Source organism: Xyrauchen texanus, chromosome 2 (genome assembly GCF_025860055.1).
Source record: "Xyrauchen texanus isolate HMW12.3.18 chromosome 2, RBS_HiC_50CHRs, whole genome shotgun sequence".
In the NCBI taxonomy this organism is placed as follows: Eukaryota; Metazoa; Chordata; class Actinopteri; order Cypriniformes; family Catostomidae; genus Xyrauchen; species Xyrauchen texanus.
In genome coordinates this window covers 7,156,046-7,169,439 of record NC_068277.1, presented here as the reverse complement: position 1 = coordinate 7,169,439, position 13,394 = coordinate 7,156,046, and the positions used below count along the sequence as shown (strand labels likewise).

Sequence of the window (13,394 nt, the reverse complement as noted above, 5' to 3'; positions counted from 1 at the left end):
TGCAAAGTGAATGATCATTTTTGACTTTATTACAGTCCAATCTGTAGAAGGAGCAAGAGTTTAGAATACATTTTAGGATAAAAAATTAGGGCTGTCAATCGATTAAAATTTTTAATCGAATTAATGACATGGTGTCACGATTAATTAATCGCGATTAATCGCATATACAAATATTTGTGCGAAAGCCCCTCATATAACAATAATTCAATATATAAAGATTATACACATTTATATCAATATATAATTATACATAGTTATCTTTAAATATTTAAAAATGATATATATATTATATATAAAATATTCAGGTAATTAAAATGCATTACATTCTTGTGGCTGAAGAGTTCATCATTGATAAGACAAAAAGCGGCGTTAGAATACCGCTTATATTCTAATATTGTTTACTACCATATTATTGATCGTAAGTCAATCATTGGCACACAGTTCACAGCAATCCATTACACAAGTGAATTTGTCAATCAGTTCGAGATTTATTATGAGGGCTTGTTTAAGGACCCGTCAATGAACACCTGCGTCAGACATGCTTGTGTCGCGTTTCGGGTGCGTTGCATCATAAACAAGCAATTTTTAGTTCACTGTTTTAAGTTAAATATAGTTTAATTCTCAATCTTTAAACACATCTTGAGATCCCTTAGATTGCATTTGCACTCCTTCAAGTGTTTTGAACGTAAAACGTAAGGCATGTTTGTGTTGTTCTGCTGAAGTGTTTTTTTCACTGTATAAACTGTGTGTTGCTCATACAGCTGAAATTTCACTTACTGCCCTCTGGAGTAAACAGGTGGTACTACAAGCTTGCATTTCTCATCAATCTTACTTATTATGGTCCAGGGGCATTGCGATTAATTGCGTACATTTTTTAAACACTTTACTTTTTGTAAAACGAATCGCACTGAATTAACGCGTTAAATCGACAGCACTATAAAAAACATAAATGTTTCTCACTTTGTGCTCATAGTTTTGAATGAATACATCACATTCTGTCAGGCGGACACATACGGTCTAGTCCCACAAATATTTCAGCGTATCCGAAGCTCAATTCAGATCCGAAATTGGTTGGAACTGCAGACAAATAATCTGCAAAAATGTAGTGAGTACATTTTCAAGTTTAAATAAAATCGTAAGGAGTAAAAAGTACTATTTTGTCATTGGCAATGTACATTTTCAGTAAATTTTCACTCGCGTAAAGTACAAATCTCAAAAAATAATACTTAAGAATAATACTTAATATTTGTACTTAATTACTTCATACCCCTGAAAATAGACCATTATTGCTATGACGCTGCCTTAAATTCAAATTGGGCGGCTGTGGCTCAGGTGGTAGAGCGGGTCGGCCGCTAATCGCAGGGTTGGCGGTTTGATTCCCAGCCCACACGACTCTAAATGCCGAAGTGTCCTGGCAAGACACTGAACCACAAGTTGCTCCCAATGACAAGCTAGCACCTTGCATGGCAGCTCTGCTGCTATTGGTGTATGAGTGTGAATGGGACACAGTGTAAAGCAACTAAAAGGTAACCTCTAAGGTTAAAAAGGCGCTATAGAAGTGCAGAACATTTAAATCAGTATGTAAGATCTTTAGCAATCAGACATGAGAATTCATGATCCAAACTCATTCTTTCGACTCATTTTGAGGATGAAGGCTTTGGGTCGACAGTAATGACTCAAACTCATATTCTTGGCTTTATGGCACTTTCAGACTTTTGGTCACTTTAGGACTTTATATTTTTCTGTTCGTGAAAATCAAAACATTTGAATACAAAAATAACAAAGTTAGGGTATTATGACTGGTTCAGCCTTATAACTTCTGTCTCATCTGATCTCTACTGAACCCAATCACCAACTACAAATTAATTCTGAATGATTTGAAATAAGCCTAATTAGTTATGAATGAGCCTTTCTGTTCTCTTGCACATTTGCAAGATCTAAATGAAATGAAATCCTAATGACCTTAATTGAACAAGGAATGATTTAAACGCTATCTTTACCTTTTGTACGATTTAAAAAGATCATAGAGCTGTTTCCCGCAGAGTAGAAGTTTATGCAAATGCTTTCCACTAAAGAATTTGATTTTACACACATTATCAGATAAAAAAAAATATTTTCTCAGTTCAAATATTTACTTTCCCCATTGCACGATACAAGTCACTAAGCATTTGTCTAAATCTATAAGAATTATTAAAAACACAGGTGGATTTTTTTTTCTCCAGCTGTCCTTATGCAAGCAGACACGGCTCAGGTATGAGAAACCGATGAATCTCTACAAAGATTCAAGATGTTTACCATAATTACACTTTGATTAACAAAATGCAATTATAAGTTCATTAAAAATGTTGAAAGGTCTCTTTGAGAACACCAGATGTATATTCCTAAACATTTAAGCCAGAGTTTCCTAATTACCTCCTTAACAGCACTGTCTGCATCAAACAGTCTTTAACTAATCACTAACTGCACAGCTGTGAGTGAATAAACAGATTAAGACAAAGGCCTCAAAATAAACACATCTGTTCATTCACAGCAACAAAGAAAGGAAGAGAAAGTGTTATAATCAGTATAAATTCATATTTGTAACATCATTATTAGTATGTGCAATAGAGACCTAAACGAGAAACCATTAATTGTGCTTAAAATAGCTGCTTGATCCATCCAGTATTTTATGGGGCGTTCATACTTACATTTACATTTATGCATTTGGCAGACGCTTTTAGCCCTTATTACAGGGACAATCCCCCCAGAGCAACCTGTAGTTAAGTGCTTTGCTCAAGGACACAATGGTGGTGGCTGTGGGGATCGAACCAGCGACCTTTTGATTACCAGATTACCAGTTATGTACTTTAGACCACTACACCACCACCACTCCAGTACTGGACTAAGATCTGAAGCATTAAAGTGACCGGAAGTTACTCCGTGAGAATTGGCTTTTTCAGTGACACGAGCGACCATCAGTGTTGCATGAAATTTAAGCAGAGATTAACTTTATGCAAACAGTCTGGCTCCAGAAATATGTCATAACGTTTTTCCATTGGCAAATTGATTTTTAACGATAACTTGTAAATCTTCAAGACGGATCTACTGCTAGCTGCGAGGTTGTTAATCGATCATGGCATATGCTTCTGTTAAAGCCATCAGTCTGCATTACTTCAACTTCATTTGTTTAATTTTGAATAGCAGAATTCCTGGGGAAAAACTACACTACCCATAATCCTGAGAGGGAAAATCCACCAATCAGAGATTCGCAGCTACCAAAGCACAGCAAAAGAGCTGTGCATCGACCACCCACCTCCACAACACTGAATGACACAATTGAATCGGTCTCCCTGCAGTCTCAAACTATTTGATTTTGTTAAAATGAATACTGAAAAAAATCAATTGCAATACATTTTTTATATTTTGATTTTATACTCATAATCGACAACATTAAATTAATAGTAAGGCTGTCATTTAAAGCGTTTATTTAATGCGATTAATTAAATAATAAATAGCCATGAATCATGCCCCCTGACATGTACAATAATTCCGTAATAAAAGTACGAATTTTCTTACCATATGAGCCACAAGTGGGCGGAGAGATCTTCCAGTGTTCATTACCTATGTGCTATGGCAAGCCGTTTTAACTTTTATTCATTTCCAGGATATGAAGTCTTGATATCAACAATTAAATTTTCACTAGTTAAAATGTTAGTTATTGATATCAGGAATTCGATATCTACTAGTAACAATGGCAATTTTTGATATCAGAAATTACATTTCCACTAGTAACAATGCTAATTCTTGATATCAACAATTACATTTTTACTAGTTAAAATGCTCATTCTAGATATCAAGAATTGTATTTCAACTAGTAAAAACTATAATTCTTGATATCTGTAATTGTATTTTCACTAGTGAAATGTCACCATAGGCTGCCATTCAAAATCAATTGTTGATATCAAGAATTGATTTCTTACTTGAATATGGCAAGCCGTTTTAACTTTTATTCATTTCCAGGATATGAATCCTTGATATCAACAATTCACTTTTCACTAGTTAAAATGATAGTTATTGATATCAGGAATTCGATATCTACTAGTAACAATGGCAATTTTTGATATCAGAAATTACATTTCCACTAGTAACAATGCTAATTCTTGATATCAACAATTACATTTTTACTAGTTAAAATGCTCATTCTAGATATCAAGAATTGTATTTCAACTAGTAAAAACTATAATTCTTGATATCTGTAATTGTATTTTCACTAGTGAAATGTCACCATAGGCTGCCATTCAGAATCAATTGTTGATATCAAGAATTGATTTCTTACTAGTTATAACTCCGAATACACATATCAGCTTTGTATTTCTTACTAGTAGAAATATCATTTTTGATATCAATAATTACATTGTTACTAGTAAAAATGTCTATTCTAGATATCAACAATTGAATTGCTACTAGTAAAAATTTGAATTTTTGATATCTGAAAATGTATTTCTGATATCAATATAATTTCAGATACCTAAAATGGCTTTCTTACTAGTAACAATCACATTCATGATATCAGAAATGAACATTGTCACTAGTGAAAATGGAATTACTGATATAAAAAATTATAGTTTTTACTAGTTGAAATACAATTCTTGATATCTAGAATGAGCATTTTAACTAGTAAAAATGTAATTGTTGATATCAAGAATTAGCATTGTTACTAGTGGAAATGTAATTTCTGATATCAAAAATTGCCATTGTTACTAGTAGATATCGAATTCCTGATATCAATAACTAACATTTTAACTAGTGAAAATTTAATTGTTGATATCAAGAATTCATATCCTGGAAATGAATAAAAGTTAAAACGGCTTGCCATAATATGCAGCATTTGTCGAGGCAATGTCAGCGAGCAAAGTCACTGACTTTTTCAAGCTTGAAGAAGCACATCTGTTTTTACGAGCCATGTGAATAAGTGGCAGCACGCCTCAACAAACTAAACAAGCGATGCTGCCAAAGAAGGAGATTCATTCACTCTAATGAAGAAGAAGCACAACAGGTGGGTGAAACAGAACACAGGAATCTTGAGATATGATTTTCAAAGTTTCCACTATACTTTTAACTTGACAGGGCATCCTAAAAATGTGGCATTTATGATGAAGAATACCAGTGAAATGGTCCAAATGTGCTCGTCTGGGGTACACACACTCGTAAATAGAGCGACAATTAAAAACAGCACAGATGGAACGCAAGAACGCGTGCTGTGAGAACTGGACACATCGATGAACTCAATGCAAAACAGATTGCTGTCAACTGTAGGCTTGTTCAATGTTATGAGAATAAAACAAACAACATATTGAGTTCTTAAGCCACTTTTTATTGTCTAATCAATGTTTTAATATTCTGCTACAATAATGCAATTTATATCAAACTGAAGAGTGGTGGAGGTGTAGTGGTCTAAGCACATAACTGGTAATCTGGTAATCAGAAGGTCACTGGTTCGAGCCCCACAGCCAGCACCATTGTGTCCTTGAGCAAGGCACTTAACTCCAGGTTGCTCCGGGGGATTGTCTCTGTAATAAGGGCTCTAAGTCGCTTTGGATAAAAGCGTCTGCCAAATGCAAATGTAAATATTATATTTACAAATATTTTAATTATTATTCATTATTTATATGAATTATCTTTTTGGGGGGGGCTTTCTCAGCAAAACAATTATGTATGCGTTTAATTGCGGTTAATTTGATTAAATAATCTGCATGTCATGTAATTAATTAATTTACAATTATTTAGCCATTGACAGCTCTAATAACACTGTAAAATTTCCTAATTGCTTATGCATCAAAAGTATAGAAAATGGCTATTATTCCCCACAGACTTTGCTTTTGTGACCAGAACAGTGATATTTTGAAATTTCCAATGAGAAAACGGGTGGATTTGCATCTTTTCGTTCACATAATGTCAGAAAAAAACAACATATGAATGCAAATTTACATGTATTTATACTAAAGTGATACAAAAATGACTACAGAATATTTAGGAGTGAGTACATTTTTCGAGATTTATGATTATACTGTAAATCACTTCCACGAATCAGCCCCCAAATGTAGTCTCCCATCATGTTCTTGTTTTACTGTCCTTGGTAGCGTCGTTCAAAGTCCAGTATATCCTGATGGAAGCATTCGCCTTGCTCCTCTGTGTACGCTCCCATGTTCTCCTTTTTTATCAAGATGAGCATCAAGGATATGGACTTTGAGGGACTTCAGAGGTGGAGCTGAGGAGGGAAACCAATACTACCCCAACCAAAAAGACCTCAATGACTTGATTAGAGATCTTGGTCTCACCAAGTCCAATGTCAAGCTTTTGACGTCTAGGCTCAAGCAGTGAAACTTGTTGGATAAAAGTGTGCAAGTCGCAGATCAGAAGAAGCGTCACCAGCCTTTTTCCAGCTTCTTCACCCATCAAGATGGGCTCTGCCTCTGTCACAGTGTGAGCAGTCTGTTCGAGGCAATCGGAATTGCCTGTAACCATAATGAGTGGCGCCTCTTCATTGACAGCTCATCCAGGAGCCTCATAGCTGTGCTGCTCCATAATGGTACCAAGTAACCGTCTCTTCCCCAGGCTCACTCAGTGCACCTCAAAGAGGATTGGTGGCATTCCTGATGGGACTCCAAGTTGTTTTACCAAGTTTCCCTGCTATCTTTGCCTTTGGGACAGCAGGGACACCAATGCGCACACCACAGGCGGGACTGGCCACAGCGGACCAAGTTCTCTGGTCGACCCCCGGAAGGTGCTGATGCCACCACTGCACATCAAATTGGGCCTTGTGAAACAATTTGTCAGAACTCTAGATAAGGAGTCGGAAGCCTTCAAGTACCTTCAAGACTTCTTCCCTAAGCTGTCTGCGGCAAAGGTCAAAGGTCTTTGTCGTACCACAGATAAAGAAGATCCTGGGGTGCAATGAATTCCCCAAGAAGCTCACTAGTAAGGAGCAACAGCTTGGAACAGCTTTGTCGTAGTGGTTCGAGGCTTCCTGGGCAATCACAAGGCCGAAAACTGTGGAGCTGGTTGAGACTCTGGTGAAGAACTACGGCACAATGGGCTGGAGGACGTCCCTCAGAGTCCATATCCTTAATGGACAACTTGATAAATTCAAAGAGAACATGGGAGCGTACTCTGAGGAGCAAGGCGAACGCTTACATCAGGATAAACTGGACTTTGAACGCCGCTACCAAGGACAGTATAACAAGAACATGATGGGAGACTACATTTGGGGGCTGATTCCTGAAAGTGATTTACAGTATAATCGAAAATCTCAAAAAACTACTCACTTCTAAACCTTCTGTAGTCATTTGTGTATCACTTCAGTATAAATACATGTTAATGGAGTGGTGGTGGCGTAGTGGACTAAAGCACATAACTGGTAATCAGAAGGTCGCTGGTTCGATCCCCACTGCCACCACCATTGTGTCCTTGAGCAAGGCACTTAACTCCAGGTTGCTCCAGGGGGATTGTCCCTGTAATAAGTGCACTGCAAGTCGCTTTGGATAAAAGCATCTGCCAAATGCATAAATGTAAATGTAAATTTGAATTCATATGTTGTTTTTTTCTGACTTTTTTAAGACACAAATTCGCCCATTTTCTCATTGGACATAGGTACCTTTCAAACTATCCCTGTCCTGGTCACAAAAGCAAAGTTTGTGGGGAATAATAGCCATTTTCTATACTTTTGAGGCATAAGCAATTAGGGAATAACACTTACTACCCAGGAACAAAAATTGTGTTACATTGTGTAATAATCATTATATTTTTTTCATTTTAATTCGATTATGTCTTTGCTTCATGGGACTGTAGTTCATTCCGTCATTAAAGATGTTATTTACACAGTCTTGTAACTTCGTCATTTTTACTAGAATTTTAAGTACATATGAACATACATCCGAAAGTCTCTGTTTTTGGTGAAGGAAAACGGCGTTCCAGTGCGGATGGGAGGGGTAAACGTAGCCAAATCAATGCATTGTCAACCGAAGATGTACAAGCGTGGATGTGGCCACAGTTGGATACTGTAGTTAAGAATAAATGCTGACTAGCAAACAACCAAGTCAGTGATTGGGTCACCTCAGGCAATTTAAATCACTATCAGTGTGAACACCCCCTTTATACTCTGTCCTAATCAGTTTCCAATGACAAGTCATTTTTCTGTCCTCAATTAAATGCTATGACAAAATAACAGCCAATCAGAACATCATGTGAATGCTACAGACACCAAGTGATTATTAAATATTGAGTCGCAGTTGTGGCTGGTTAAGAGAAACACTCAGATGATCATGGACAAAGCATTATGCCTTGTTAACCTTAGGCGTGACTTTAAACCATTTGGCCATAATTCAGCCTAATATCTCATTTCCAGTGGCAGATTCACTATTATTGAAACCATATTAAAACTTGCCTGGGCTGGGAAAGTTTTGCTGCATTAAATTTGAGTTCATCTACCATTAGCTGGTTTGAAATCTGTTTCCTATCAAGTTTATGTCCTGCTGAATCACGGCCAGTGACACCGTCTGTCTCTCATTTGTGTGAATGCATTTTGCGCCAGATACATAATTTATAGCGAAACACAAAGCTATAGATCTTGACTGTACAAACAAATCAACACATGGCCCAAGCAAGACATGGTAAAGTGAAACTGTAACAAGAACAGTTGTAACCTTTTCATATACCGAAAGTAAATACAAACACATTAGTAATGCAACTCCTACCAGGACTGGATTAAATTGGCTTGGCTCAGGTTGAAGGTGAAAGTGGAAGTGTGATATGATAAAATAAAAATAAAAAGTGCGCAAAACGGCTCTTTACCAGTTCCGCATGTAGCACTGCACTCTGTCCAGGCCCCAAATATCCACTGGAAATAAGAGGCAGGGGTACCGTAGTTGGATTCGACAAGAGTGCCTCTGCTTATTGTGTACTCGTATCGTACCCCTGGATTCGTCTCCTGAAAGAGCAGCTGGAGAACATTGAGGAAAGATTAAAGACCAAGAAAAAAATAAAAATAATAATAATATATATAATAAACAAGGGTTGGGCAAAATTCTGAATTTAAAGAAACAGTTTCACCCTCATGTTGATCCAAACCTGTGTCAGTCCCCATTCACTTGCATTGTACGGAAACAAGAGCAGCATCAAAATTCTTCAAAAGTCTCCTTTTGTGTGCCACAAAAGAAAGTCATACAGGTTTGGAAAGACATTAGGGTGAGTAAATAATGCCAGGAATTTGCCCTTTAAGAATTGGCTTTCACAGGATGTTAAATTGAAATTGGAATGGCAGGTAGAAATTTGACTGAAATACAATTAAATACAATTTTAATAAAAACAAATTCACAATTTCACATCCAACACAAGTTTTGAGATAAAACAATTACATCATTAATTTTGATCAAAAATGCATATTTATCTATTGATATTTTCTCAACTGATTAAACATAAATTAACCCTTTAAGCTCTGAGGGTGTTTTTAAAGAGTTCCTGTTTCAGTGGCATATCCAAAATTAAAGGCTTGAGGGTCAAGTGTTTGGTATCATTGCAAAGAAAACTAAAACATTTTAATGATATAGATTATGATACATTCTGAGACTCTCAGCCTAAGAAACTGCTGAAAGAAAATAATCACACAAACACACTAAGACTTTCCAAAAATTGACTTTTTTCCCTTATTTTTCTTATTTGACATTATATATCTCTGTGTCTAAATAAGGTGGCTCTGAAAATCTGCTTTTGTTTTGTTCCCAATCATGTCAACTGTGTCGGAGGAAAAAATGTATGTTGATACGACAAAGCAATCAAAAGTTATAGCATTACAAATATAAGTTATCATAGTGTCCAAACATGTCTCCAAGTGACCAAAAGCCTCTCCAAACAAGTAAAACATAATAATTGTATTGAAGAACTAATTACACATGCAAACACGACAATGAATAAAGGTTTGCAAAGCATGCAGACATGATTTTAGTAATGAGATTTCACAGAATGAGTTTCATTCTGTGCCATTTGAGTCATCATTGAGTCTGCCTCATTGAGTCTCCTTCTCCTGGTGGTCATATGTAACATTGTGCTTCAAGTAGATTTTCGAATGATCTATGCATGCCTCGTTTGAAAGATAATCTTCTAAGTAATGTATATAAGCAACACCAACATAAATGTCAAAGACATGCACCGATCAGCACTGATCACCACATTAAAACCACCTGCTTAATATTGTGTAGGTCACCCTTGTGCCGCCAAAACAGCACCAACCCGCTATTCTTCTCACCACAATTGTATACAGAGCGGTTATCTGAGTTTCTGTAGATTTTGTCAGTTCGAACCAGTCTGGATATTCTGTGTTGTCCTCTCTCATCAACATGGCATTTCCATCCACAGAACTGCCGCTGACTGAATGTTTTTTGTCTTTGGCACCATTCAGAGCAAATCTTAGAGATTGGTGCATGTGAAAATCTCAGAAATACTCAAACCAGCCCGTCTGGCACCAACAATCATGCCATGGTCCAAATAACTAAGATCCCACTTTTACCCCATTCTGATGGTTGATGTGAACATTAACAGAAGCTTCTGACCCGTATCTGCCTGATTTTATGCACTGCTGCCACATGATTGCCTGATTAGATAATCGCATGGATGATTGATGGTGCCAGACGGGCTAGTTTGAGTATTTCCGTAACTGCTGATCTTCTGGGATTTTCAAACACAACATTCTCTAGAATTTACTCAGAATGGTGCCAAAAACAAAAAACATCCAGTGCGGGGATGTTCTGCAGATAGAAATGCCTTGTTAATGAGAGAAGCCAGACTGGTTTGAACTGACAAAGTCTACGGTAACTCAGATAACTGCTCTGTACAATTGTGGTGAGCAGAATATTATCTCAGAATGCTATTCTGAGACGCGGGTTGGTGCTGATTTGGCGGAACAAGGGGGAACCTACACAATATTAGTCAGGTGGTTTTAATGTTGTGGCTGATCGGTGTATACTCACTATATTTTTGTCTGTGAGTAAAACTAGAAGGCTGGTTGTATTCTACTCTTTGAGAGCTTTTCAGCATATATGACACGTGGCTATTTAATCTTTTTCAGATTACAATAATATGTAAAGTGCAATTTTTTTGATCAATTATCAAAACAGAGCACTTCTGACTTGTCTGCAAATTTTAAAGCACATTTTCAGTTTTGGTCATAATGCCTACATGCAATGGAAAGTAGAGCTTCTAAGCTTTAAAACAATACCTATTTTGTGTTTTTGGTTTTTTCTCGTGGGCCCGAGCTTAAAGGGTTAAATACTGTCAAAACAATTAACAGCCATCTTTTTTTTTCTTTTCAGTAAAGTACTTCAGAAACTGCATAAAATAGACTTTTTTGTTGATTACCAGTTGGCCCATTTTACAAGAGATTTCCTTTTAAAAAATGTAATATGAATTCAAAATGAATTAAAATGTTACAAGGTGTTTTCTGTAACAGATGAACCAACATAAAATGAACACCCAATTAAGACCCAATTAAGCATTCTGGTTGTGTCTTTGCAGAGACGGGTGATTAAATGGGAAAAATGTGCTACTTTGGGCTATTTGGGATCTTAGAACATAGAGAGGGATAAGAGAGGGACTTTACTATGGGAGCAGATCTCATCTGTCTGTCTCCTGCTGCTACAGACATCGTCTTCCAACCCACACACGGGCTGAGTGCCAGAGGCCTCTGGATCGCTCTGTGGGAGGAAACCCTTAATCTATAAGGCCCCTCTCTGCTACCCACACTAACCTTCATCACTAATAAACAATGCCTGCACTTTCAAGGAGCTAAAAACATGAAAATATGAGCACAATTAATTAATCTTTGTTCTCTAATGATTAAATTTGGAGATAACCATATTAATGCGACAAATAATCATCATTAAATCCATTAAAAATTTGAAATAGCATTCATTCTGGATTTAAATGATACATTCATCTTCTGTGTTACTGACAAAGATGAAAAAGCTACTTCTTGCTATGTATAATTTTATGCAAATCCTTGGTACATAATACATCTGTTATCAAAGTGTCAGTCACCATTCACTTTCATTGCAAAGAAAAAATACGTAATGAAAGTGAATGGTGACTGGGGCTAACATTGTGTCTAACATCCACTTTTGTGTTCCTCAGGATAAAGAAAGTCATTAGGATTTGGAACAACATGAGGGTGATTAAATGATGACAGAACTATCCCTTTAACCTTTACTTTCTCCTAGCTCGTCAGATAAAAATGGATCAATTTCTCAGTTTAAATAATGTATTTACTTACCCCTTGATGATAGATAAAAGGAACTAAGAATTCACAAAAAAAAAGAAGAAGCAGAATTTCATAAAAATACAGGTAGATTTCTTTTCAGATGTCTTAGTAAGAAGAAATTTGTAGATTGAATTATTCATAAAGATTAGGGCTGTTTTTAATCATAGTATCTGAAGCCGAAAGGTTTCCCTGGATAATTCAACCTGCGCTCTTTCTCATAGCTTTTTATCATACACCGCAATATCAGGTCGAGTGCAGAAAAAAGGTAAATTGTCAAATGCAATGATTATAATTTTTTCCTTAAAAGCGCTTATAATATCAACGTTTCCAGTTTTGTGTGGAATATTCTTCAGACTGTGGCTGGTACGTGGGTGTACCGTCTGAGGTTGCAACAAATGGGAGATACATAAACTATAAACCACATTTCAGGTATCTATTTACTGTGGGCAAGTGCAATCTGTTGAAAACAAAATAGCATGTGCCAAATGTAGAGCTCTTTATCAGGTGTAACTCTGGACTGATGAATATCGAGGCCATAAAAACAAAATGCAACTTTTTGCTTATTTGCTCGAGACTTCAGCTTACATGGTTTAAATCACCAACAACCATGGGAAATTACTCAGGAGTTTGTACCTGAATCCACACTGGCTCCATGGTTGGTCCAGGGGAAGACAGGTTTTCCAGCTGGCCGTTCCTCTCGTAAGTGAATATTGTTCCTCCTGCCTTGTATTCCCCGTTCCACTGGATCGTCCAGCCACCATTCAGGAAATATTTTTCAGGGTCATTACTGCGTAATGCCAAGAAGTTCCCAGCCTCTGCAACTTCCTCAATACGGATGTCCCGTGCTCCTTCTGGAATTAAGCCTATGTCTACATAGCCTGAGAGACAAAACATACCTCCACTTAATCAAACAAACAAACAAGACAAATATACATAACATTGCATTTATGAATTGAGTGCAGCAAGAAAACATTATAAATGATCAAATAATAACAACTACAATATTGACCAACACAAGTAGGTATCGTTTTAAAGCTTAGAAGCTGTCCTTTACAATGCATGCAGGCAAACTGAACAACATATCACATGCCATTACTTAGAGGATTAT

At 36.6% G+C, this 13,394-nt stretch overlaps 1 protein-coding gene across 1 annotated transcript in view; it reads right to left on the bottom strand.

The window, feature by feature from the left end:
• Positions 1 to 13,394, bottom strand: part of LOC127662400 (A disintegrin and metalloproteinase with thrombospondin motifs 7) — a gene marked incomplete at its 5' end in the record, with an annotated part of 106,619 nt that overhangs the window by 44,509 nt on the left and 48,716 nt on the right. Inside the window, 2 exon segments of the mRNA XM_052153550.1 lie at positions 8,830 to 8,977; positions 12,920 to 13,164. Coding sequence (XP_052009510.1) covers positions 8,830 to 8,977; positions 12,920 to 13,164 — 393 coding nt within the window.